Source organism: Triticum aestivum, chromosome 6D (genome assembly GCF_018294505.1).
Source record: "Triticum aestivum cultivar Chinese Spring chromosome 6D, IWGSC CS RefSeq v2.1, whole genome shotgun sequence".
In the NCBI taxonomy this organism is placed as follows: Eukaryota; Viridiplantae; Streptophyta; class Magnoliopsida; order Poales; family Poaceae; genus Triticum; species Triticum aestivum.
This window is the reverse complement of record NC_057811.1, coordinates 156,503,067-156,526,137: the sequence shown is the minus strand read 5'-3', so window position 1 is coordinate 156,526,137 and position 23,071 is coordinate 156,503,067. Positions and strand designations below refer to the sequence as shown.

General features: G+C 46.7%; 1 protein-coding gene across 1 annotated transcript; it reads left to right on the top strand.

The window, feature by feature from the left end:
* The first annotated feature begins 15,081 nt into the window (after nt 1–15,081).
* LOC123144268 (protein LYK5) lies at nt 15,082–17,451 on the top strand. The gene has a single exon (XM_044563352.1). The coding sequence runs from the start codon at nt 15,173–15,175 to the stop codon at nt 17,216–17,218; it is 2,046 nt and encodes a 681-aa protein (XP_044419287.1). The 5' UTR covers nt 15,082–15,172; the 3' UTR covers nt 17,219–17,451.
* Nucleotides 17,452–23,071: the final 5,620 nt, after the last annotated feature.

The following is a 23,071-nucleotide window of genomic DNA, read 5'->3' as shown; positions in this document are numbered from 1 at the left end:
GACGGGAGGAGTGGATGTTTGGGAAGTTGTTGTTGCCCACCTGACCCCGCTCCGTCGCCGCTTGAACCGGCCCGTCCCGCAGACGCCCCCTCCCAGCTGCGCCACCAGACGATAGCAGCATCTGGTCGGGGCAGACGATGCTAGCCGCGGCTGCCGGCATGGCCTTGGCGGGGTCCCTGCCCCTCCAATGTTTTGGCCGGTTGCTCCCCGTCATCGCGCACATCTTCGGCACCGTCAACGCCTGCTTCCTCTACTCTATTGTCGAGGGGGCACTGCGCCGTCGGGTACCACCTCAACTTCGTCATCTCCTGCATCTTCACCACCGTGTCATACATCGTTCTGTTCTTTGTGAGCTTCTCAGTCACCCTCTATGCACGGCTGCCCATGCCACTGATTATTGATTAACACGTGCGTGTCTGTAATGTAAGTTAATTGATGGCAGCTAGCTACTTGTTTTGTATGAAATAGTCCCAGTCGAATGCAAGTTAATGTAAGTTGATTAACGCGTTGCATCTTACCTTGTGTTCTTGTCGAATGCAAGCATCAGTAGTACTGTTCTTTGTTTTTCTAGGAATGACAGCTTCAGTATGCATCTCCTCTTAACAATTCAGTCTTAAACTCAAAGTTAAGTAATTAATGTTCCAAACACAAGAGATAAATCTTATGTAGAGTAGTATGTGTGGAACTAAATGTTGGAAACACATGCAACGATCATGAGTATAGTATTTTTTTTTACCTTGATCAAATTTCAACCGGCAGAGGTTTTATTCTTACCATCCACTAGTTTTGACAAATTGATAGTATTATTACTTATAGCAACACAATTGCAATTTTGTACTGCAAAATAGGTAGTGATCGGCTCGAGGTAACCACGACCCCATCTATCCTTTAGTAGTAGAAGGAGCATTCTGCAGCAAGGGCACCACGCAGACCTGTGACCGTCAGTGGAGCTACCCAAAGTACCTAACCCATCATAACTATTATACACTGAAAAGTTAAGAGTATACAAACCTGTTTTAATATTTGGTGACCAAGGCATATTCCAGTCCAGCGTCTATTAAACTTTGTATGCTTGAATTTAAATTGGCTGTCACTATATACTTAGGAGGCAGTGGCATAACAGTATATGCCTGTGCAGATTTTTACATTGTTAAAATAGAGGCTTGGCAAGAACTATTTTATTTGTAGTAATAAGTCAGGAGTTGATTGTTGCTTCAGTAGGGTGTCATACATTATAATCATCAGCTCCTGTCGTCTGGGATCAAACATAGCTTTGAATTTACAAGAGTAAAGATTTATGTGAGAAGTACAAACCATGTTCAGTTTTAACTAGTACAAAAATTATGCCCCTGCTATAGTGATACATTTTGTACTACACTGTTGCTTCTGTTTGCTTGCTTGATTACCTCTCTAAGGCAGCTTCGTTTTGTTCTTCTTCTTCATGTGCTACTTGCAGCATCAAGGGGATCTTCGAACGCTACCAGCAGGCCACCGGGACCAGCCTGTGGACCGAGCAGTATGAGGTTGGCTGTTGCTTCTCTATCTTGCCTCCATCCATCTTTTTCTTTTGCTGTATCACTTTCTCCTTTCTTTGATGTGGCTGATTTGCTTCAGTTTGATATCATGGCAGAAAATAATTAGGCGCTAGGGAAATCATCTAGATCCGACTAGTATGTACTTAGTCACTAGTGATGCACTGCTCTTTTTCCTTGTGATGCCTAAGTACTGAAGAAACTGTTTTGGGTAATATGCACTGGTCTTTTGCTTATGCTCTTGTGAGTTTGGCAAGTGATTGTTTGGGGAGTAGATGTAGTGTGTGCTTATGCTCTTCTGAGATTTGCAGGAGTAGTTCATTCTTGGGACATGTGTTAAATCAATAATGTTCCTCGGTGTGTTAAGTCAAGCCTTGCAGAGTACAATATACACACTAGACTGTTTCTGAACGTGTTAAATCAACAATGTGTATGTGTTACTATATCCTAGTAATTCTGCTGTGTCGCTGTATCCCAGTAAAGCAAGATGCTTGTTATGCTCATGTTCCTGATGATATTGGTGTACACTCAATTTGGTTATTTCTTCTAGTTCTGCTACTAGTTGTTGTGTACTCCTAGTGTTGTAGTTGTTGTGTAGTAATACAGAAATATTAATGCTCAAATATGATGATGTGGCCTGTAGCGCACCTGCTTCGATGCCGACCCATCCGTCGTCATCGCCTTCGAGGACGACGAGCACACCGTAGGCACCGTCGGCCTCGGCGACGGCTTCCACCTCTACCACATCGTCGTCACCTACCAGTTCCACGACGGCGTCTGGGCCGCCGAGTCCTTCTGCAGCTGCCCCCGCTGCTCCTTCCATAGTTTGGGTGGGACTCGTCAGATCGGCCTCCTCGTTTCCTATTTCAGGTAGTACATCCTTCTTGCTCGAATCTACTATTTGATCTGCCTGCATATCTCCTGCTTCAGCGCAGAATTGATGGGTTCTTCCTGGATTCTGGAAACCTGCAAAATATTGAATTTTCTAGGGGCGATCTCAGCCTACTTCAATTTCTGCTTGTCCGATTGGCTCCTGCATTAATTACTGGGCCGAGATTTTAGTTTGTTGTCATCATCGAGTCTCAGATCCCCATGCCCATTTATATGTTCTCTATGGTGAATTACTTCTATGTTGTGTGTCAAAATTTGAAGTAGATCTGAAGTCTGCATAGATTTGAAGCAGATCAGGTCATTTTTTGAACTATGCATAGATTTGTAACAATGAGCATAGGTGGTTATAGGTTGCTGTGATGATGAATATAAATATTAAGAAGTGCTCATGCATGGCAATATACTAGATACCATTGTTTTCACTGTTTTATCAACATGCCTTTGCTGAATCTTCGGTTTATATGTGTAAACTATACATTGTCAGCTACTGAGTACTTTTTAGTTATTGAACGAACTCATACTGGTTAGTGTTGGCCATAGGCAAGTAAACTGGATACCCACCAGACTTAACTATTTCCCAAATTTATAGTGATACATTTTGTACTACACTGCTAATGCTTATCCGAGTTCGTTGTTTTATGTTCATGGTAACTAAATGTTTGACATATTAGCTAATTGTTTACCTAAATATGACCCAGGTACAATGGATACAACAAGCTCATCCTCCTCAATCCCTAGCTACTACACGACTGCCGAAGTGCATACTCCCTCCAGTTCCTGGAGCATCTGGACCTCTTATTGTAGTAGCTGGTATGCTTGGTGCGTGTATGTCCATCTCTTTACTATTTTGCTAGAGCCATAAATCCTGATGCATGATGATCATGGTCTGGTTTGTTAGATCTGTTCTGCTGGTGCTTAAAATTTGACAGCCTGTTGTTGGTATTTTTTTAGGCGCAATGTGTTGTAGTGAAGTTTTTTGCACAACATGCACATGTGCCATGCATATTCATATTGTGTCTCTGTTTCTTATATGAACTAGTATCTCATTTTAACTAGCTCGACAACAAAAAGCATGGTACTAGCTGAATTTGTGTTATCATTCTGAATAAATGTCCTTTTCTTGAATGGTCTGTTCATAATATATTTGCCCCAGTTTTTCTCATTCTTCTCTGATTCATGTAACAGGATGACAGAGGAAGCCATGTTGCTGTTTTGTTTGGTCCCAGCCTTGACTATCACCGTCAAGCGAGTCCGGCGTGTTATTCATCTGACTATGGTCCCAGCCCTGACTACAGAAGTTTTTGTCCTATTGAAGTTGCTTAGAAATACGAGCGAGTCCAGTGAGTCCAGTATGTTGTATGTTGTTCATGACAGGAGCTTCTGAAGCAGTACTGTATTACAATTGTAGTGCTTGTTACACTTGTAGAGCTTGTAAAGTATTGTATTACACATGGCCCTTTGTAGTGGCACGGATAGAGCTTGTATTATGTGATCTGGTTGCTCTTGTTTAAGTATTATGTGTGTTTTTTGTCTCTGCCAATCTAAATACTGCTTGAAATATGAAGAATATGAGTCTGATAGATGGAAACTATTACCGGAACCTGACAACTGGGACCCATCTGACTAGTGGACCCATTTAATAAAAAAAGAAAATGAAATTGTTTAGACAAAATGGCCACGGCCCAACAATAAAAAAGGCTGCCATATTGGGCTTGGCCCATGAGCCCGACCAAAAATTGATGGAAAAAATATATAAAAAAGGCTGAATTGTTGGGCTCGGCCCATGTAAAACACCGAACTGGACCGGGCTGATTCTTGTCAACGACCTTTTCATTTGATCGCAATTTTGCCATGTCAGCTTGCCATGTTGGATCCGACATGGCCAGGGCAGAGAGCTAGCAACCAAAACAGAAGGTCATAGGATCAATGACCTTTTGTTTTGGTCGTTGCCTTCCACGACCTTATCCTGAAGAAGGTCGTTAATTTCAGTTTACGACGGCCAGCTTTTGAGCATCTGTTTTTGATCAAAAAATCTCGCAAATGGAAAACAATGACCATTCAGTGACCAATAGTGATGGTCGCAAGTTGACGTATTTCTTGTAGTGTGGACATGAGACCTGAGCAGTAGGAGGAGCTCGAGGCGGCGAGCTCGGGCAAGACCTCCGCGCGCACCTCCACTGACGGCGTTGGGCCGTTGGCCATGCATGCATCCGATCGTATGCAGTTGCGTGTAAGGTGCAGTCCAGGGAGCACACGTCGTGTGTGTGTATTCTCAGAGAGATCGAATCAGCATGTTCATTGTGTTTCGCTTGCATCTCCGGCTGGTCGAATTAATACGTACGTGCACGTATACCTGCATGTTTTGTCGGCGGCTAGAATCAATCCAGCAGCTAGTCTGCACTTCGTGTTCCATCAGAAAGCACTCGACTGGCCACCGCACGCTTGCACACGGGCCAAGCACCTCAATCTTGCGCGCAGCTCGCGCTCCTTCCTGGAGCACACCTGCATCATAGGAGACCCAAGGCCGCGCCCAGGTCGTCCTCTACCCGCTGCAGACGTCCTCGGTACAGAGCCCGTAGGCGCCGCCCATAGCGCGCAGTCGCCTGCCTACGTGAGAGCACCTAGAGCCACCCCGCACCCCAGAGCTCCTCGCCTACCTCATTTTTGATAGAGAATCACCACCATGACCGCGCTCGAACCAACTCATAAGGCAAATCCTAGCTGCAGGCGCCCGTTAATGTGTATTCCGCAAACGGGCGCCTGCAGCGTCCCGCACTGGGCCCGCCCATATAGCAGTTTCACAAACGCAAAAAATATGCAGGAATATGGTTTCGAAACAACAACCAATTCGTAGCGAGCGCATCATTCCAGCCACCAGGTTATGCCTCGCTAGTTGACTACTTGGTCTGTTTTTCTCCTCTTCTTTAGTTCGTTTTTTCTTTTACTTTATTTCTTATCTTTTTCTGTTTTCTTCATTTTGTTTTCTTTAATGCACATTTTTTTTAATTCAGGAATATTTTTTCTAAATTGATAAACTTTTCTTAAAATTTGATAAACTTTTTTCAAATTCGATGAACTCTTTTTCAAATTTGATGAACTTTTTTCAAATTCAAAGAACTCTTTTCAAATTCGTTGAACTTTTTTTAAAATTTGATGAACTGTTTTGAAAATCCATGAACTTTCTTAAAACTGGACGAACTTTTTTCAAATTCAATTAACTCTTTTTCAAATTTGATGAACTTTTTTGAAAAGTTGATGAACTTTTTTAAAATTGGATGAACTTTTCCAAATCCAGTGAACTCTTTTTCAAATCCGTGAACTTTTTCCAAACTCATGGTCGATTTTCATTGTTATGAACTTTTTAGAATGAATTAGTGTATTTTTTCCCATTTCATGAACTTTTATTTTTGAATTCGTGAACTTATTTGAATACATGAACCTTTTTTACGTTGGCCAACTTTTTTATGCATGTTCATCAACTTTCCAAATTTGTTCACATTTTTTCCATACATTCAAGTTTTTCATTAATGTTTTCAAATAATTTGATAATCTAAGTGAGGGGTTGTACAATAATTAGCGCTGCTATGCTGGTCCTTAAATCAATTCACGCTGAAGTGAATCACTAGCAGCCTGTAGGTGTACCGGTTGGCCAAAGTTGAAGATGAGTGTAAGGTCACGAGTTCGATTCAAAGTGATTCACTTTCTTAGATGTTTTTTCACACAATATTACAATTTTTTTGGGTGCGCGTTCGTGGGCCCGCCCAGCAGGCGCTGCCGTAGGCGCCAGCTGCCTTCGGTGGCACTGAAGGCGCCGAATAGGGGCTCCCAACTCCGAACTCACGTGTCATGCCCCAAGGTCATGCCCAATTACACTACTTGGGCCTTCTCTCTGGAATGGGCTATCGGGTTTGGGGCTTGGCCCAGCTACGAGAAACTGCGATGGTGCCTATAAGAAGGATGGGCAGCAGAGAGGAGGGGATCGATCAATGGAAATGTCTTGAACCCCCCTTGTCCTCCTGCTCCTGTTCCTCACCTATATCCTACTATATCTCACCCCCTTGCTGCTGTTTCTCACCTCAAATCCCTCCTCTTGCATCCCAAATTGGTACTGATCTGATTGTTCATCCCATCGTTGTGTTGGGGTCGTGACAGTTTGGTATTCAGAGCCAACAAAAATTCAAAACAATTACCACCCCATTTCCTGCCCACCATATGTTCGATGAAATGACGAGCCACCCAGAGGTGTTCACCGGTGGCGTTCTCCGCGTCACCGTGCACCACCTATACTACCCGGTCACTGAGGAGACGCTGCAACAGGTGTTTGCAGCATATGGTGTGGTGAAGATCTCCATGTTCCAGAGAATCAATCAGGTCGAGGCGGTTGTTCAACTTCGATCAAGATGCGGAGCAACGTGGGCTCTCGCCTTGCATGGCCGGTGCATCTACGAGCATGCATGTGATGTCTACTACGCAACCTTCTTCTTGTAGACTCGTGTTGGGCCTCCAAGCGCAGAGTTTTGTAGGACAGTAGCAAATTTCCCTCAAGTGGATGACCTAAGGTTTATCAATCCGTGGGAGGCGTAGGATTAAGATGGTCTCTCTCAAACAACCCTGCAACCAAATAACAAAGAGTCTCTTGTGTCCCCAAGAAACCCAATACAATGGTAAATAGTATAGGTGCACTAGTTCGGCAAAGAGATGGTGATACAAGCGTAATATGGATAGTAGATATAGGTTTTTGTAATATGAAAATGTAAAAAAAAAACAGCAAGGTAGCAAGTGGTAAAAGTGAGCGAAAACGGTATTGCAATAGGGTTCATACTTTCAGTAGTGCAAGTTCTCTCAACAATGATAACCTAATTAGATCATATGGCAATCCCTCAACGTGCGACAAAAGTCACTCCAAAGTTCCTATCGCGGAGAACATAAGATGAAATTGCTTGTAGGGTACGAAACCACCTCAAAGTTATTCTTTCCGATCAATCCATTGAGCTATTCCTATAAGTGTCACAAACATCCCTAGAGTTCATAGTAAAATAACACCATATGACACACATCAATCAACCCTAATGTCACCTGGATACTCCAATGTCACCACAAGTATCCGTGGGTCAATTATACGATATGCATCAAACAACTTCAGATTCATAATATTCGATCCAACACAAAGAACTTCATGAGCATCCCGAGATTTCTACCGGAGAAACAAATATGAAAACATGCATCAACCCCTATGCATAGATTACCCCAATGTCACCACGAGAATCCGCAAGTTGATAACCAAAACATACATCAAGTGGATAACAGAACATCCCATTGTCACCACGGATATCCCATCGCAAGACATACATCAAGTGCTCTCACATCCAAAGATTCAATCCGACATAACAAAACCTCAAAGGAAAAGACTCAATTCATCACAAGGTAGAGAGGGAGAAACACCACATAATCCAACTATAGTAGCAAAGCTCGCGGTATATCAAATATTAACTGGAAACCGTAATACATGTGTGAATACATAGACCACAACATGTCCCTAGTAAGCCTCTAGTTGACTAGCTTGTTGATCAATAGATGGTTATGGTTTCCTGACCATGGACATTGGATGTCATTGATAACGGGATCACATCATTAGGAGAATGATGTGATGGACAAGACCCAATCCTAAGCATAGCACAAGATCGTGTAGTTCGTTTGCTAAAGCTTTTCTAATGTCAAGTATCATTTCCTTAGACCATGAGATTGTGCAACTCCCAGATACCGTAGGAATGCTTTGGGTGTATCAAACGTCACAACGTAACTGGGTGGCTATAAAGGTGCACTACAGGTATCTCCGAAAGTGTCTGTTGGGTTGGCACGAATCGAGACTGGGATTTGTCACTCCATATGACGGAGAAGTATCTCTGGGCCCACTCGGTAATGCATCATCATAATGAGCTCAATGTGACTAATAAGTTAGCCACGGGATCATGCGTTACAGAACGAGTAAAGTGACTTGCCGGTAACGAGATTGAACGAGGTATTGGGATACCGACGATCGAATCTCTGGCAAGTAACATACCGATAGACAAAGGGAATTGTATACGGGATTGATTGAATCCCTGACATCGTGGTTCATCCGATGAGATCATCGTGGAACATGTGGGAGCCAATATGGGTATCCAGATCCCGCTATTGGTTATTGGCCGGAGAGGTGTCTCGGTCATGTCTGCATGGTTCCCGAACCCGTAGGGTCTACACACTTAAGGTTCGGTGACGCTAGAGTTGTTATGGGAAATAGTATGTGGTTACCGAAGGTTGTTCGGAGTCCCGGATGAGATCCCGGACATCACGAGGAGTTCCAGAATGGTCCGTCGGCGAAGATCGATATATTGGACGAAGGGTATTGGAGTCCGGAAGTGTTTCGGGGGTACCAGGCTATGGCCAGCATGACCGAAAGGTGTTTCGGGAGCCCCGACAAGTGTTGGAGGGCCTCATGGGCCAAAGGGGAAGGGGCAAACCAGCCCACTAAGGGGTGGTGCGCCCCCCACACCCTTTCCCACGTTACTTGGGGAGGTGGGGCGCCTCCACCTGGCTTGGGAGGCAAGCCTCCACCTGCTTGGCTTTGGGGGCAAGTCTCCCTAGGATTTTCCCTAGGGAGATCCAATCTGCTTGGCCGCCGCCCCCTAGGGGAAACCCTAGGGCGCCTCCCCCTCTCCCCTTGCCCCTATATATAGTGGAGGGGTGGGAGGGCAGCCGCACCTCTTCCCTGGCGCAGCCCTCCCTCCTCATACACCTCCTCATCCTCCTCCGTAGTGCTTAGCGAAGCTCTGCCGGAGAACCACGAGCTCCATTGCCACCACGCCGTCGTGCTGCTGGAGTTCTCCCTCAACTTCTCCTCTACCCTTGCTGGATCAAGAAGGAGGAGACGTCCCCGGGATGTACGTGTGTTGAACGCGGAGGCGCCGTCCGTTCGGCGCTAGATCGGATCTTCCGCGATTTGAATCGCCGAATCGTGCCAACTCAAGAACATGAGAGAGAGAGAGAGAGATCAAACACATAGCTACTGGTACATACCCTCAGCCTCGAGGGTGAACTACTCCCTCCTCATCATGGAGAGCGCCGGGATGATGAAGATGGCCACCTGTGATGATTCCCCCCTCTGCAGGGTGCCGGAATAGGGCCCCGATTGGTTTTTTGTGGCTACAGAGGCTTGTGGCAGCGGAACTTCCGATCTAGATTTATTTCTGGGGGTTTATATATTTATAGGAATTTTTGGCGTCGAGAACAAGTCAGGGGGTCCACAAGGCAACGACAAGATAGGGGGCGCGCCCTCCACCCTTGTGGAGGCCTCGTGGCTCTTCTGGCCCAACTCTTTTGCTTCGGGGGCTTCTTCTGGTCCATAAAAATCACCGCAAATTTTCAGGTCATTTGGACTCTGTTTGGTATCCTTTTTTGTAAAACTCAAAAACAAGGAAAAAAATAGAAACTGGCACTGGGCTCTAGGTTAATAGGTTAGTCCCAAAAATCATATAAAATAACATATAAATGCATATAAAACATCCAAGATGGATAATATAATAGCATCGAACAATAAAAAACTATAGATACATTGGAGACGTATCAGCCTGCCTCCTCGACATTCAGGACGTGTCGCCGGAGTACAACCTGCAATTGTGCTCGTTGTTCGAACAGAAGCAGACCGCAACCGTGGTCGAGTACATGGTGGCATTCTGGGAATGTGTACGTCGCGTGCTAGATCTCAACCCCAACCTGAGCATCAAGGGCTTCGTCCACCAATACATCAAGGGCTTGCATGAAGATATCCAATATTTTGTGCGGTCGCGATCTCCATCAAGCATCACTGGGGCTTCGTCCCTTGCCAGGATAAGGGAGGATGAAATTTTTTAGGAGGCGGCGATGGCTGCGGAGAAACTTGACAATGGCCATGGAGTTCACTTCCTCATGCCTGCGGTGATCATCGTGGATGCCTTCCCTAAGCTCAGTGCCCCAATAGAGTGTGGTGCAGACCACAACATCATCGCCATGGATAACAATGGCCCTGCTGCACCGACGCCTATCACATGTTCGACAGAGTGCCCGAGTCGCAACACCACCGTCGACATCTTCCCCGAGCACGCAACCGCTGTTGGGTGCGAAGAGGCTGTCGACATCGACACCGGTAGCGTTGCTGCACAAATGCCTACCATCTGCTCGATGGGTTTGAAGCCCAAAGGACAGGCAATCCGACCAGTACCATGGCCTTCGTTCATCGATGAGCATACCAATACAGCTCACAACGCCATTGGCAAGCCGCCACTGACCCCTCGACTTTTTGGGCAAGCCAAATCTGAGGCGCTATAGTGAAGGAGTAATCCCTTAAATTCTCCTAGTGGTACTTTTGTCGACTCTCTTGGGTGTTTGGTTGAGGTGTTCTGGAGGTTTCAGAACTTGTGGTCAGATACTCAATGTGTGCAGTCAGCTAGTGTGATTTTTGAAGCTCTTTTTTCTGCGGAACGACACAATACTGGAGTTCCTTTGCAACTCTTGGTTGTCAGTTCAGTTTGGAACTTATTTTTGAGTGTGGCTGCACCTAGTTCTCTAGTGACATCATTTCTGGTGGGTGGACATCTATGGAGAGCACATTATGCACCTTATACTTGTGTAGCGGCTAAGAGGGCCATAAGATTATTTAAAGCAAACAGGAAACCTTTAGGCCAAGCACGTCACACTTTTATTCTGTTTGCACACAACACACTACATGAAAAGCCAACTTATAGTATTATCATTGCATCCTGTGATTCTTGCTACAACCCAAGTTATGCTTCTGTGTTTAATTGGAGGTTTAGTGCCAAAGGTGTTTCTATTGAGGTTCTGCTCGGTGGTTCACATGTGGTTTGGCACTTGAGATTTATTTTGTTTGACATTGAGACAATCTGGAAAGGTTTGTCATCTCTGCAACCAAAGCCACCATGGTTCTTGTCTTCTCAAGTAATTTTCCTGGAGGTGATCTTCATAATTCTTGCTACAAGAAAATGGTGCTCAACAAGCGAGATAGCAGTGTTAATTTTTGTTCATCAAGCTAGCAACACAGTTGTTGCTTGTTGTTCCTCGGTGAACATACATCAAGGTATGGTGATAATGGTGGAGTTACAACCTTGGCTTTGTTGCGAAATCATTGGTGTTTGTGAGAACATGAATTTCTTATGGTTTCTTCAGTGTGCCTTCTCAACCACATTTCTAGCTACAAGATTGTACGTGCTGAAATTAATGGATTTCTTGGAGGATCGCAATAATTTGAAGTGTAAGGAAAGGGCAAACTCATATAGAGAACTTCTAGTGGCATTTGCAGCTTGGCAAGAGGGTGAAGTGTATTATTTCTAGAACAGACCTCACAATAAGGAAAAACTGATTGGTGCAGCAATTGATCAAGATCAGGGCTAGTGCTTTGTGGAACTGAAATCTTGGAAACCCCGTGTTACACCCTTAATGGGCACTCTTGAGATATTATGTTTACGTGTAGACCTCTCGATACATTGGTCGTGGCATGCGTTGTTTAATTTCTCTAGTTTGATATTGCTTGCTACCAGGGTTGGGATCCAAAAGGTGAAGCACACTTGCAACATGCTCAAGATTGTGGAATTTTCCAGTGAACACCAGTTTTGTTGCCGCCAAGCATGAGTTAGCACCTCAATTTATAGCACAATATTCGGTTCCAGATTACTGTGTGCATGATAAAATGGAATTCCTTCAAAGTAAACCTTGGCTATTCAGGACACATGACCTTGTTTATATTAGCGAGAAGTTCTACACTAACGAGAGCAGGAACATTGCCTTCTTGAGTGCTTTTCTGTATCCAACATGCGCATAACTATATGGTTCAGTTTCTTACTACAGTTTCAGGTCATACAAAGGACAACTAAGTGCTGGGATTCTGGAACTCGGAGTGCAGCTGCAGCTAGTAGAAAGCAGATTGGTTTTAACAATGGTTTCATGATACCATATATGGTTGCGAGATCATTGCAATCACACAGAAGACCTTTGGTTTGCACTCAACAGAGCTCTCTAATAAGCGATTCAAGTTCCATCCTTGCAAATCAAAATGTGGAACAGCTGGTGCTTCCTATGGTACCATGTTCTTCTAAACTATGGGACCTAGGAATTCTTGATGTTCATTGCATCGAATCTTTTTTGTTGCTCTCAACTGCACAGTTGTCATGCTTATTTGTTCCTACTGTGAGAGATTCTCTTGGTCATGGACTTGAGTTTTCTGCTGCAACACAGTCGGATCCTAGAATCTTGCATCGTCATGGTCGGGCAACAACTGAAAAGAAGATCAAGTGTCAACATACAAGTGCAGATATGCAACTGTTACCGTGTAGAACACATCATGGTTGTGGCCTTGATGCTTCTTGGAAATCATCTACATAACTTGAGCTTCAAAGTCTACTCCCTTGAAGATCATGATGCTTGTGTTCAACATGATTATGTGGTTGGGTGTTCGTCAGCCAGGATGGATACACAGGTCCATTGACCATGGGACCCTGGTGGTTATGTTGTTACTTGGTACCACGTCACCGGCTTGAGGACAAGCCACAATTTAAGGGGGTAAGAATGTCATGCCCCAAGGTCATGCCAAATTACACTACTTGGGCCTTCTCTCTGGAATGGGCTATCGGGTTTGGGGCTTGGCCCAGCTACGAGAATCTGCAGTGGTGCCTATAAGAAGGATGGGCAGCACATAGGAGGGGATCGATCAATGGAAACGTCTTGAACCCCCTTCGTCCTCCTGCTCCTGTTCCTCACCTATATCCTACTGTATCTCACCCCCTTGCTGTTGTTTCTCACCTCAAATCCCTCCTATTGTATCCCAAATTGGTACCGATCTGATTGTTCATCCCATCGTTGTGTTGGGGTCGTGACATCACGCTATGGTCGCGCGGACGAGCGCTGGAGCAACCGCCGGTGCTCTCTCCCTCTGCCAGCGCGCGTCTGTGTTGTGCGTGTGCATCTGTGTCGTGCGAGTGCGTGCGTGCTGGCGTGTGTGCATCACCGACAATACTCGCCGTGCCGCAGCTCCCCGACTGCCTGCACCCAGTACGGGCGCCGCCGCAAGCTCCAGGTAGACCTCCTTATGTTTTTTGGCGCGCGCCAACTGCTCGACGAAATGCTCAGCCGAGTTAAACATGGGAAGGAAGAAGACTGCCACATTGGCAACGCCGGGTCAAAACCACGCCAAACTCAGCATGAAAACTACTTTTGTTGTGTCAAGGGACCAAACTAATCCGGTTTTCAAAGTTGAGAGACTAATGTTTGCCGGTTTTAGAGTTGAGAGACCATTTCTATACTTTTCAGAGAGTTCAGAGATGAAAAATAGTTTTTCCCTAATACTATAGTGCCAAAATAGATGGGCATAGCAACGTGCGCCTACAACGGTCTAGTGCTTTTCATTGCCCCCGGTTTAGCTCATGTGCTATTAGGTTGGCTTTCTGGAGTCTTTGTGGTTGATGGTTTGAAGTGGACGCAGCTGCGGTGCCTTAAAGGCACCTGCCGTTGGGTCATTGACATATGGGCGAGCCACCTGTTGGAGCCACATGTCATAGACACAAAGGCAGGTGCCTTAAGGCACCGAAGCATAGTCCGTTTGAAGTCGAGTAAGTATTTAATAAAATTTTAAAATCCATCAATATGAATAGATAAATCATGGGCTAACTTATTAAAATGTTTTCATCCCGTTGCAATGGTCAATTATCTGGTTCTTTAAAAAGTTATTGGTCGTGGCGCGGCAGGTATGTTGGAGGAGCTACACTGAACTAAACTAGCAGTAGCAAAGTCAGCGAGTGGCATACGCAACGGCAGCTGAGTAGTAGTAGTAGATCTTGCTGGTGAGGCCAATTGTCCGGGTTTGAAAGAAGAGAGGCTGGCGGGCATCCCCGTCAGTTTCCGCGAAGGCATGGAGCTCAGGGACAGGTGTCCCACCACTCCTGTCGCTCCCAACTTCCGTCCGCGCGTCAGTGTCACGGGTACATGGTCGTTCGTCCCTCCGCGTTTGCAGGTGCAGGTCGTCGTCCACTACCGAGAGTTGCTTTGAATATTGAACGCAGCGATTGGCCAATGAAGATGGTCATCATACGCCATGTCCAACGTTCCTTGCACCTGGCTGGATGGAAAGGCTCGGATGGTAGTAGAATTTCCGCGTCTTCAGACGTTCACACATGTAGGTGGCGCATCTGGTCTGTGGCTGTGCTCGGGGATAACCTTGCTTCGCAAAAGGGATTAATTTGGCTAACCAGGCCAACCAGAAGCCTTTGATGGTTGGATCTGATTGCTCTGCGGTGCGCGTCTTCACCGCCAGTACAAATGGTGTGAATTCTACCATAAAAGCTATGCATCAAAAATAATACTCCTTCTATAAAGAAATATAAAAACATTTAGATCACTAAAGGGAGTGATATTGTCAGTTGGCGCCACAATACGTGAGCTTGTGTAAACTATTCGTTATGTTGTTAACTGAGCAAGGGAAATGATCAAATGAAAGACTCAAAGGAGAGCGAAAGGTTTGATAATTGACTCCCCATACCAGTTGACCTGCGTGCTGGCTCCAGCTGCACATCCCGCCCCCTGCCCGCCGCCACCCATGGAAAACTAGAAGCGACGACCTTTGACTCCGTCCAACCATCTCACCACACATTACCCGACCGACCGAGCACGCCACACCACCATCCCTGGCGTGCCCACTCATCCCCTTTCCAAGAAGCGCAACCGAAGCAATGGCCGCTCCGACGCGCCCGCGCGGGCTCGCCGCCACCGGCAGGGCGGCGCTCGCGCTCCTCGTCCTCCTCGCCGTCGCCGCGCCTCGGTGCCGCGTCGCGCGCGCGCAGCAGCAGTACGAGGCCAACAAGCAACTCAACTGCTACGGCACCAACGGCAGCTCCGTGCTCGGCTACACCTGCAACGCCACCGCCGCGGCCCGCCCCTGCGCCTCCTACGTCGTCTTCCGCTCCTCCCCGCCCTACGACTCGCCCGTCACCATCTCCTACCTCCTCAACGCCACCCCCGCCGCCCTCGCGGGCGCCAACGCCGTGCCCACCGTCTCCCCGGTCGCCGCCTCCCGCCTCGTCCTCGCGCCGCTCAACTGCGGCTGCGCGCCCGGCGGCTACTACCAGCACAACACGTCCTATACCATCCAGTTCAGCAACGAGACCTACTTCATCACCGCCAACATCACCTACCAGGGCCTCACCACCTGCCAGGCCCTCATCGCGCAGAACCCCAACCACGATAGCCGCAAGCTCGTCGTCGGGAACAACCTCACCGTGCCGATCCGCTGCGCGTGCCCCTCGCCGGCGCAGGCCGCCTCCGGGGTCAGGCACCTGCTCACCTACCTCGTCACGTGGGGCGACGGCATCGCCGACATCGCCGCCCGCTTCCGCGTCGACGCCCAGGCGGTGCTCCACGCCAACAACCTCACCGACAGCGAGAACATATACCCCTTCACCACTCTGCTCATCCCGCTCAAGAGCGCGCCCACGCCGGACATGCTCGTGTCGCCGGCGCCACCGCCAGCACCGGCGCCACCGCAGGCCCAGCAGCCGCCGCCGTCTGGAGGGTCGGGCAGCGGGAAGGGGGTTGCCGTCGGGGTCGGTGTTGGTGTCGGCGTTCTTGCGCTGGCGGGACTTCTTGGCCTGATGTTCTTATGTGTCCGGCGGCGGCGGCGACCGCGGCCCGGCGTTGTGGAAGACGGCCATCCGGGGAAGGGCGTTCTCGACGTGCCCTCGTCTGCCGATTACGACCCTCTTGCCTCGGGCAAGCATACGTCCTCGGCTACGACGAACTCCTCGTCATCGTCGGCGTTTGTGTCCACCGACGCGCGCGCGGCGGTGGAGTCCCTGACCGTGTACAAGTACTCGGAACTCGAGAAGGCGACGGCAGGGTTCTCGGAGGACCGGAGGGTCAAGGACGCGTCCGTGTACCGCGCGGTGATCAACGGCGACGCGGCGGCCGTGAAGCGTGTGGCCGGCGATGTGAGCGGCGAGGTGGGCATCCTGAAGCGCGTGAACCACTCCAGCCTCGTCCGCCTCTCCGGTCTCTGCGTCCACCACGGCGACACCTACCTCGTCTTCGAGTTCGCCGAGAACGGCGCGCTCAGCAACTGGCTCCACGGCGGCGGCGACACCCTCGTGTGGAAGCAGCGCGTGCAGGCGGCGTTTGACGTCGCCGACGGTCTCAATTACCTCCACCACTACAGCAACCCGCCGTGCGTGCACAAGAACCTCAAGAGCAGCAACGTCCTCCTCGACGCCGACCTCCGCGCCAAGGTGTCAAGCTTCGCGCTGGCGCGGTCGGTCCCCACGGGCGTTGATGGCGGCGACGCGCAGCTCACCCGCCACGTCGTTGGCACCCAGGGGTACCTGGCCCCGGAGTACCTGGAGCACGGCCTCATCACGCCCAAGCTCGACGTTTTCGCCTTTGGCGTCATCCTCCTCGAGCTGCTGTCCGGGAAGGAGGCGACGTTCGACGGCGGCGCCAAAAGAGGGGAGACGCTGCTGTGGGAGTCTGCGGAGGGGCTGGTTGTCGACGGCGAGGACGCGCGCGGCAAGGTGCGGGCGTTCATGGACTCGCGGCTGAATGGCGACTACCCGCTCGACCTGGCCGTCGCCGTGGCGTCGCTGGCGGTGCGGTGCGTGGCGAGGGAGCCCAGGGGGCGGCCGTCCATGGACGAGGTGTTCGTGACGCTGTCGGCGGTGTACAACTCCACGCTGGATTGGGATCCCTCGGATTACAGCAACTCCCGCTCTTCGATCGTCGGGAGATAGTAGGAGTACTCGGCATTTTATTTTGGCTGCAAAGATTGTCTTCTCTGTTATGGAGCAAAATCACTTTTTTTTAGTTGGAGAGAGCAAAATCACTTGATGTGTAATCTGCTGGCGTAGCGACTGTAAATGTGATCGAGTCATGTATAGTATACCCCATTTCAAATTAAGTGTCGTGACTGAGTAGTCATGTAGCTTCACGAGTGTACTTTTTAATTCTATTCGATTATTTATTATCTGTTGGTGTTGACAAGAGAACCCAAACTTCAACCGCAAAAAAAAAGAGAGAACCCAAACTCATTGATTCGAAAGAATTGTTTAATTTTAGTTCCATGACTAAATTTGTTCCATATTATCTTTTTTGAAGTTAATTTGCTCCATATAATTACAAACCAGTTGCTGGATGCTCGTAGAGACCGCGGCAGTGGCTGCTATGAAACTCATCTGGGCACTTTGTTCGGTTGAACCCACATCAATAACCAATAATATTAAAAAAATTATCAATGCTCAAAAGAATTTTAATACAACGATAGAAGAAAAGTTGAGTAAGATTGATGATATGTCTAGAAGCATTGATAGAATTTCTCATCATATGGAAAATCTCAAGATGAAATTTTTTGTGCCTAAGGTTAAAGAATCAATTAAAGCTTTATATGTTTCTATGGATGAAAGTAAGAAAAGAACCGCTATGCTTAGAGCTAAAAGAGAATTAAAAAAAAAAGTGTTTTCTAACGATTGCTTTAAGAAAGCTAGGCTTAGGGTTATGTCTGGATCTAGTTAGGGCATCTTCAACGGTAACCCGCAAAAAACCTCCCGCATTCGTCCGTCTCCTCTTGCGTCGTGCGCAATGCGGTCGCGGCCACCAAGGACGTGGGCTGGGGGAGAGGGCCACGGTCGTTTGAGGCGTCGTCGTTGGCGGCGGCGGCGATCTCGAGGAGGGACCATTCCTTGCCGTACTTTGCCGTCTCCCCGTCGAGGCGGCGGAGACGGCGCTTGGCCGTCTACGACGTCGTCACGGAGCGGTCCAGGGCCCAGGCGTACGCCAGGTCTGAGTCTGCCACGATGTGTGGCGGCGGGATGTCTGCAACACCCCGAGAATCATGCTATAGTGATCTCATGATAATGATGCCATAAAATCATGTTTGCTAAGCCAATTTGCCACTTGATAAAAAATCAAAGCCAATTTCAATTCAAAATATAAAGTCCAGAATTTATTTCACCAAACACTAGGACAAAATGTTCATAATGTTGCCAATAATCATTGAGTAATTGTCGCGGAGAAACCTACATTATACAAATTATTCAAATACCCTAAAACAATTAAAAAATGTGTCAAAACAATATTTTAATTGCTTTTTAAATTATAAGAATTCCAAACTTTTTCAAATGCTCACCAAATCATTCTATGGCAGTACCTAAAATTGCATTAAGAATATTGGGCTAAGTCTCATATTTAATAAAAGTCATTTGCTTTTTAAAAATAAAAGTGGATTCGAAAACAACAACAACAAAAGCCTAACTACTATTGTGCACTTGTAGCCCATTGCTACAGTGCACAACCCAGCCCAAGTCCCCCTTTTCTCCTACCTCTATTTACAGAGGCGTCGTGGACAATGCATGCGTATCCATGGCAGGGGATCTCCACGTGCCGAGCATCTGTCGCTCCTCGGCGACCTACAAGTCATCCCCCCCCCCCCCCGCGCTGCAAAACAAGCCTAACAGAAAGTAATAGCTGCCACCAAACAAGCAAAGACAGCCCTAGTGTTGGGAAACGTAACATGAAATTTCAAAAAAATTCCTACGCTCACGCAAGATCTATCTAGGAGATGCATAGCAATGAGAGGGGGAGAGTGTGTCCACGTACCCTCGTAGACCGAAAGCGGATGCGTTTGACAACGCGGTTGATGTAGTCGAACTTCTTCTCGTTCCGACCGATCAAGCACCGAACGTTTGGCACCTCCGAGTTCTGCACACGTTCAGCTCGATGACGTCCCTCGAACTCTTGATCCAGCAAAGTGTCGACGGAGAGTTCCGTCAGCACGGCGGTGTGGTGATGGTGATGGTGAAGTGATCCACGCAGGGCTTCGCCTAAGCACTACGTGAATATGACCGGAGGCATAAACTGCGGAGAGGGGCGCCGCACACGGCTAAGAATCAATATTGTGTGTTCTAGCGGTGCCCCCCTCATATATATAGGTTGGAGGGGAGGAGATGCAGCTAAGGGGGCGCCCCAAGTAGGAGGAATCCTAACTGGGCGCCTCCCAATTCGGCCTCCCCCTTTTCCATATTCATCCGGAGGGGGAAGGAAGGAGGAGGGAGCAGAGAAGGAAGGGGAGGCCGAATCCCTCCCCTTCCTTTCCCTCTTCTCCTCTTTCCTTCCCCCCTATATTCGGCCTACATGGGGAGCACCAGCCCCTAGGGGCTGGTCTGTCCCCTTCTTGGCCCATTAGGCTCATGTAGTTGCCGGGGGAATGCCCGGAACCCCTTCCGGTGACCCGATACGTACCCGGTACCCCCGGAACACTTCCGGTGTCCCAATATTATCGTCCTATATATGAATCTTTTCCTCTCGACCATTTCGAGACTCCTCTTCATGTCCGTGATCTCATCTGGGACTCCAAACAACATTCGGTCACCAAATCACATATCTCATATAAAACAAAATCGTCATCGAACGTTAAGCATGCGGACCCTACGGGTTCAAGACCTATGTAGACATGACCAAGACACCTCTCCGGTCAATAACCAACAACGGAACCTGGATGCTCATATTGGTTCCTACATATTCTACGAAGATCTTTATCGGTCGTACCGCAATGACAACATACGTAATTCCCTTTGTCATCGGTATGTTACTTGCCCGAGATTTGATCGTCGGTATCTTCACACCTAGTTCAATCTCGTTACCAGCATGTCTCTTTACTCGTCCGTAATACATCATCCTGCAACAAACTCATTAGTCACATTGCTTGCAAGGCTTCTTATGATGTGTATGTTGGGGAACGCAGTAATTTCAAAAAAAATCCTATGCACACGCAAGATCATGGTGATGCATAGCAACGAGAGGGGAGAGTGTAGTCCACGTACCCTCATAGACCGTAAGCGAAAGCGTTATGACAACGCGGTTGATGTAGTCGTACGTCTTCACGATCCGACCGATCCTAGTACCGAAAGTACGGCACCTCCGCGATCTGCACACGTTCAGCTCAGTGACATCCCACGAACTCTCGATCCAGTTGAGTGTCGAGGGAGAGCTTCGTCAGCACGACGGCGTGATGACGGTGATGATGAAGCTACCGGCGCAGGGCTTCACCTAAGCACTACGACGATATGACCGAGGTGGATTATGGTGGAGGGGGGCACCGCACACGGCTAAGACAATGATCAACTTGTCGCGGACGTGATGCCTATATACATGATCATACCTAGATATTCTCATAACTATGCTCAATTCTATCAATTGCTCAACAGTAATTTGTTCACCCACCGTAATACTTATGCTCTTGAGAGAAGCCACTAGTGAAACCTATGGCCCCGGGGTCTATTTTCCATCATATTAATCTTCCAACACTTAGTTATTTTTATTGCCTTTTATTTTACTTTGCATCTTTATCATAAAAATACCAAAAATATTATATTATCTTATCTATCAGATTTCACTCTCGTAAGTGACTGTTGAGGGATTGACAACCCCTTTATCGCGTTGGTTGCGAGGTTCTTATTTGTTTGTGTAGGTGTGAGGGACTCGTGCGTGATCTCCTACTGGATTGATACCTTGGTTCTCAAAAACTGAGGGAAATACTTACGCTACTTTACTGCATCACCCTTTCCTCTTCAAGGGAAAACCAACGCAGTGCTCAAGAGGTAGCAAGAAGGATTTCTGGCGCCGTTGCAGGGGAGATTCGCGCCAAGTCAAGTCAAGTCAAGACATACCAAGTACCCATCACAAACTCTTATCCCTCGCATTACATTATTTGCCATTTGCCTCTTGTTTTCCTCTCCCCCACTTCACCCTTGCCGTTTTATTCGCCCTCTCTTTTCCGTTCGTCACTTTCTTTCTTGTCTTGTTGTTATGGCTAGTCCTTTATCCACTCCTTTATCTCCCGAGAATAAAGTTCTTAATTTTAAACAAAGGGAGGGAGAAAATCTAAAAGATGCTTGGTATAGAATTTGCAATGCTCAAAATAGATCTACCCGAAAGCAATCTACTACCATTCTTCTTCGCAATTTTTATGTAGGCGTCACTCCTTGGTATAGATATATTCTTGATACCATTACCGGAGGGAATTTCTTGGGTAGCCATACTTTTGATTCTTACAATGCTATGATAGATTTGTTTGGCTCACCACCTCTTTTGGTTAATGGAACTATGTTAACTTGGGAACATGTGATGCAAAGGCTTGAAATTATTGAAAATAAAGTTGCTACTAGGGATTTGATTGAGAATTTGGATAAAAAGATCCATAATCAAATTACTCAATGTGGATCTAAGGTAGGAGTTACTTTGAAATTTTTTAAGGAGAAGGAACCCATAGTTAATGAAAGAATAGTTCAAGATTCTACTAGAATCGATAAACTTGAGGGTATTATTACCAACTTGGGGACCGCCTTTTCTTCCGTAAAAAACACTCCCAATCCTCCTACCAAAATTGCCAAGCTTATGTACGTTCCTAAAAATAAGGGTGAATCCTCTAGTAAGGAAACTGTGGATCTAAAATCAATAAGTGTTCATCCCAATCATTTTGCTATCATTAAGGAACCATTTGCTACAAATGATTTTTTCAATTTCGTGCCTAAAAGTTTGATAATTCATAGAAAGAAAGGAACTCCTAAAGGTTATAAGTGTCTTATTGAAGAATTGCCTACCAAAGATGGCAATACCTAGATCTATCCTTGCTTTTATGCCTAGCTAGGGGCGTTAAACGATAGCGCTTGTTGGGAGGCAACCCAATTTTATTTTAGTTTTTTGTCTTTTGCTTCTGTTTAGGAATAAATATTTGATCTAGCCTCTGGTTAGACTTGTTTTTATGTTTTAATTAGTGTTTGTGCCAAGTTAAACCTATAGGATCTTCTTGGATGATAGTTATTTGATCTTGCTGAAAATTCCAGAAACTTTCTGTTCACGAAAACAATTGTTAAAAATCACCAGAACGTGATAAAATGTTGATTCCAATTGATGCTGATCAATAAACAAATTGTCTAGGTCTTCCTATTTTGGTAGATTTTTTTCAGTTCCAGAAGTTTGCCTTAGTTACAGATTACTACAGACTGTTCTGTTTTTGACAGATTCTGTTTTTCGTGTGTTGTTTGCTTATTTTGATGAATCTATGGCTAATAAAATAGTTTATAAACCATAGAGAAGTTGGAATACAGTAGGATTAACACCAATATAAATAAAGAATGAGTTCATTACAGTACCTTGAAGTGGTGTTTTGTTTTCTTTCGCTAACGGAGCTCACGAGATTTTCTGTTAAGTTTTGTGTTGTGAAGTTTTCAAGTTTTGGGTAAAAGATTTGATGGATTATGGAACAAGGAGTGGCAAGAGCCTAAGCTTGGGGATGCCCATGGCACCCCAAGATAATCTAAGGACACAAAAAAGCCAAAGCTTGGGGATGCCCCGGAAGGCATCCCCTCTTTCGTCTACTTCCATCGGTAACTTTACTTGGAGCTATATTTTTATTCACCACATGATAAGTGTTTTGCTTGGAGCGTCTTGTATGATTTGAGTCTTTGCTTTTTAGTTTACCACAATCATCCTTGCTGTACACACCTTTTGAGAGAGACACACATGATTCGGAATTTATTAGAATACTCTATGTTTCACTTATACCTTTTGAGCTATATAGTTTTTGCTCT

What these genes read in the sequence shown, in the direction of transcription:
- LOC123144268 (XM_044563352.1), top strand. Translation starts at nt 15,173, where the DNA reads ATGGCCGCTCCGACGCGCCCGCGCGGGCTCGCCGCCACCGGCAGGGCG.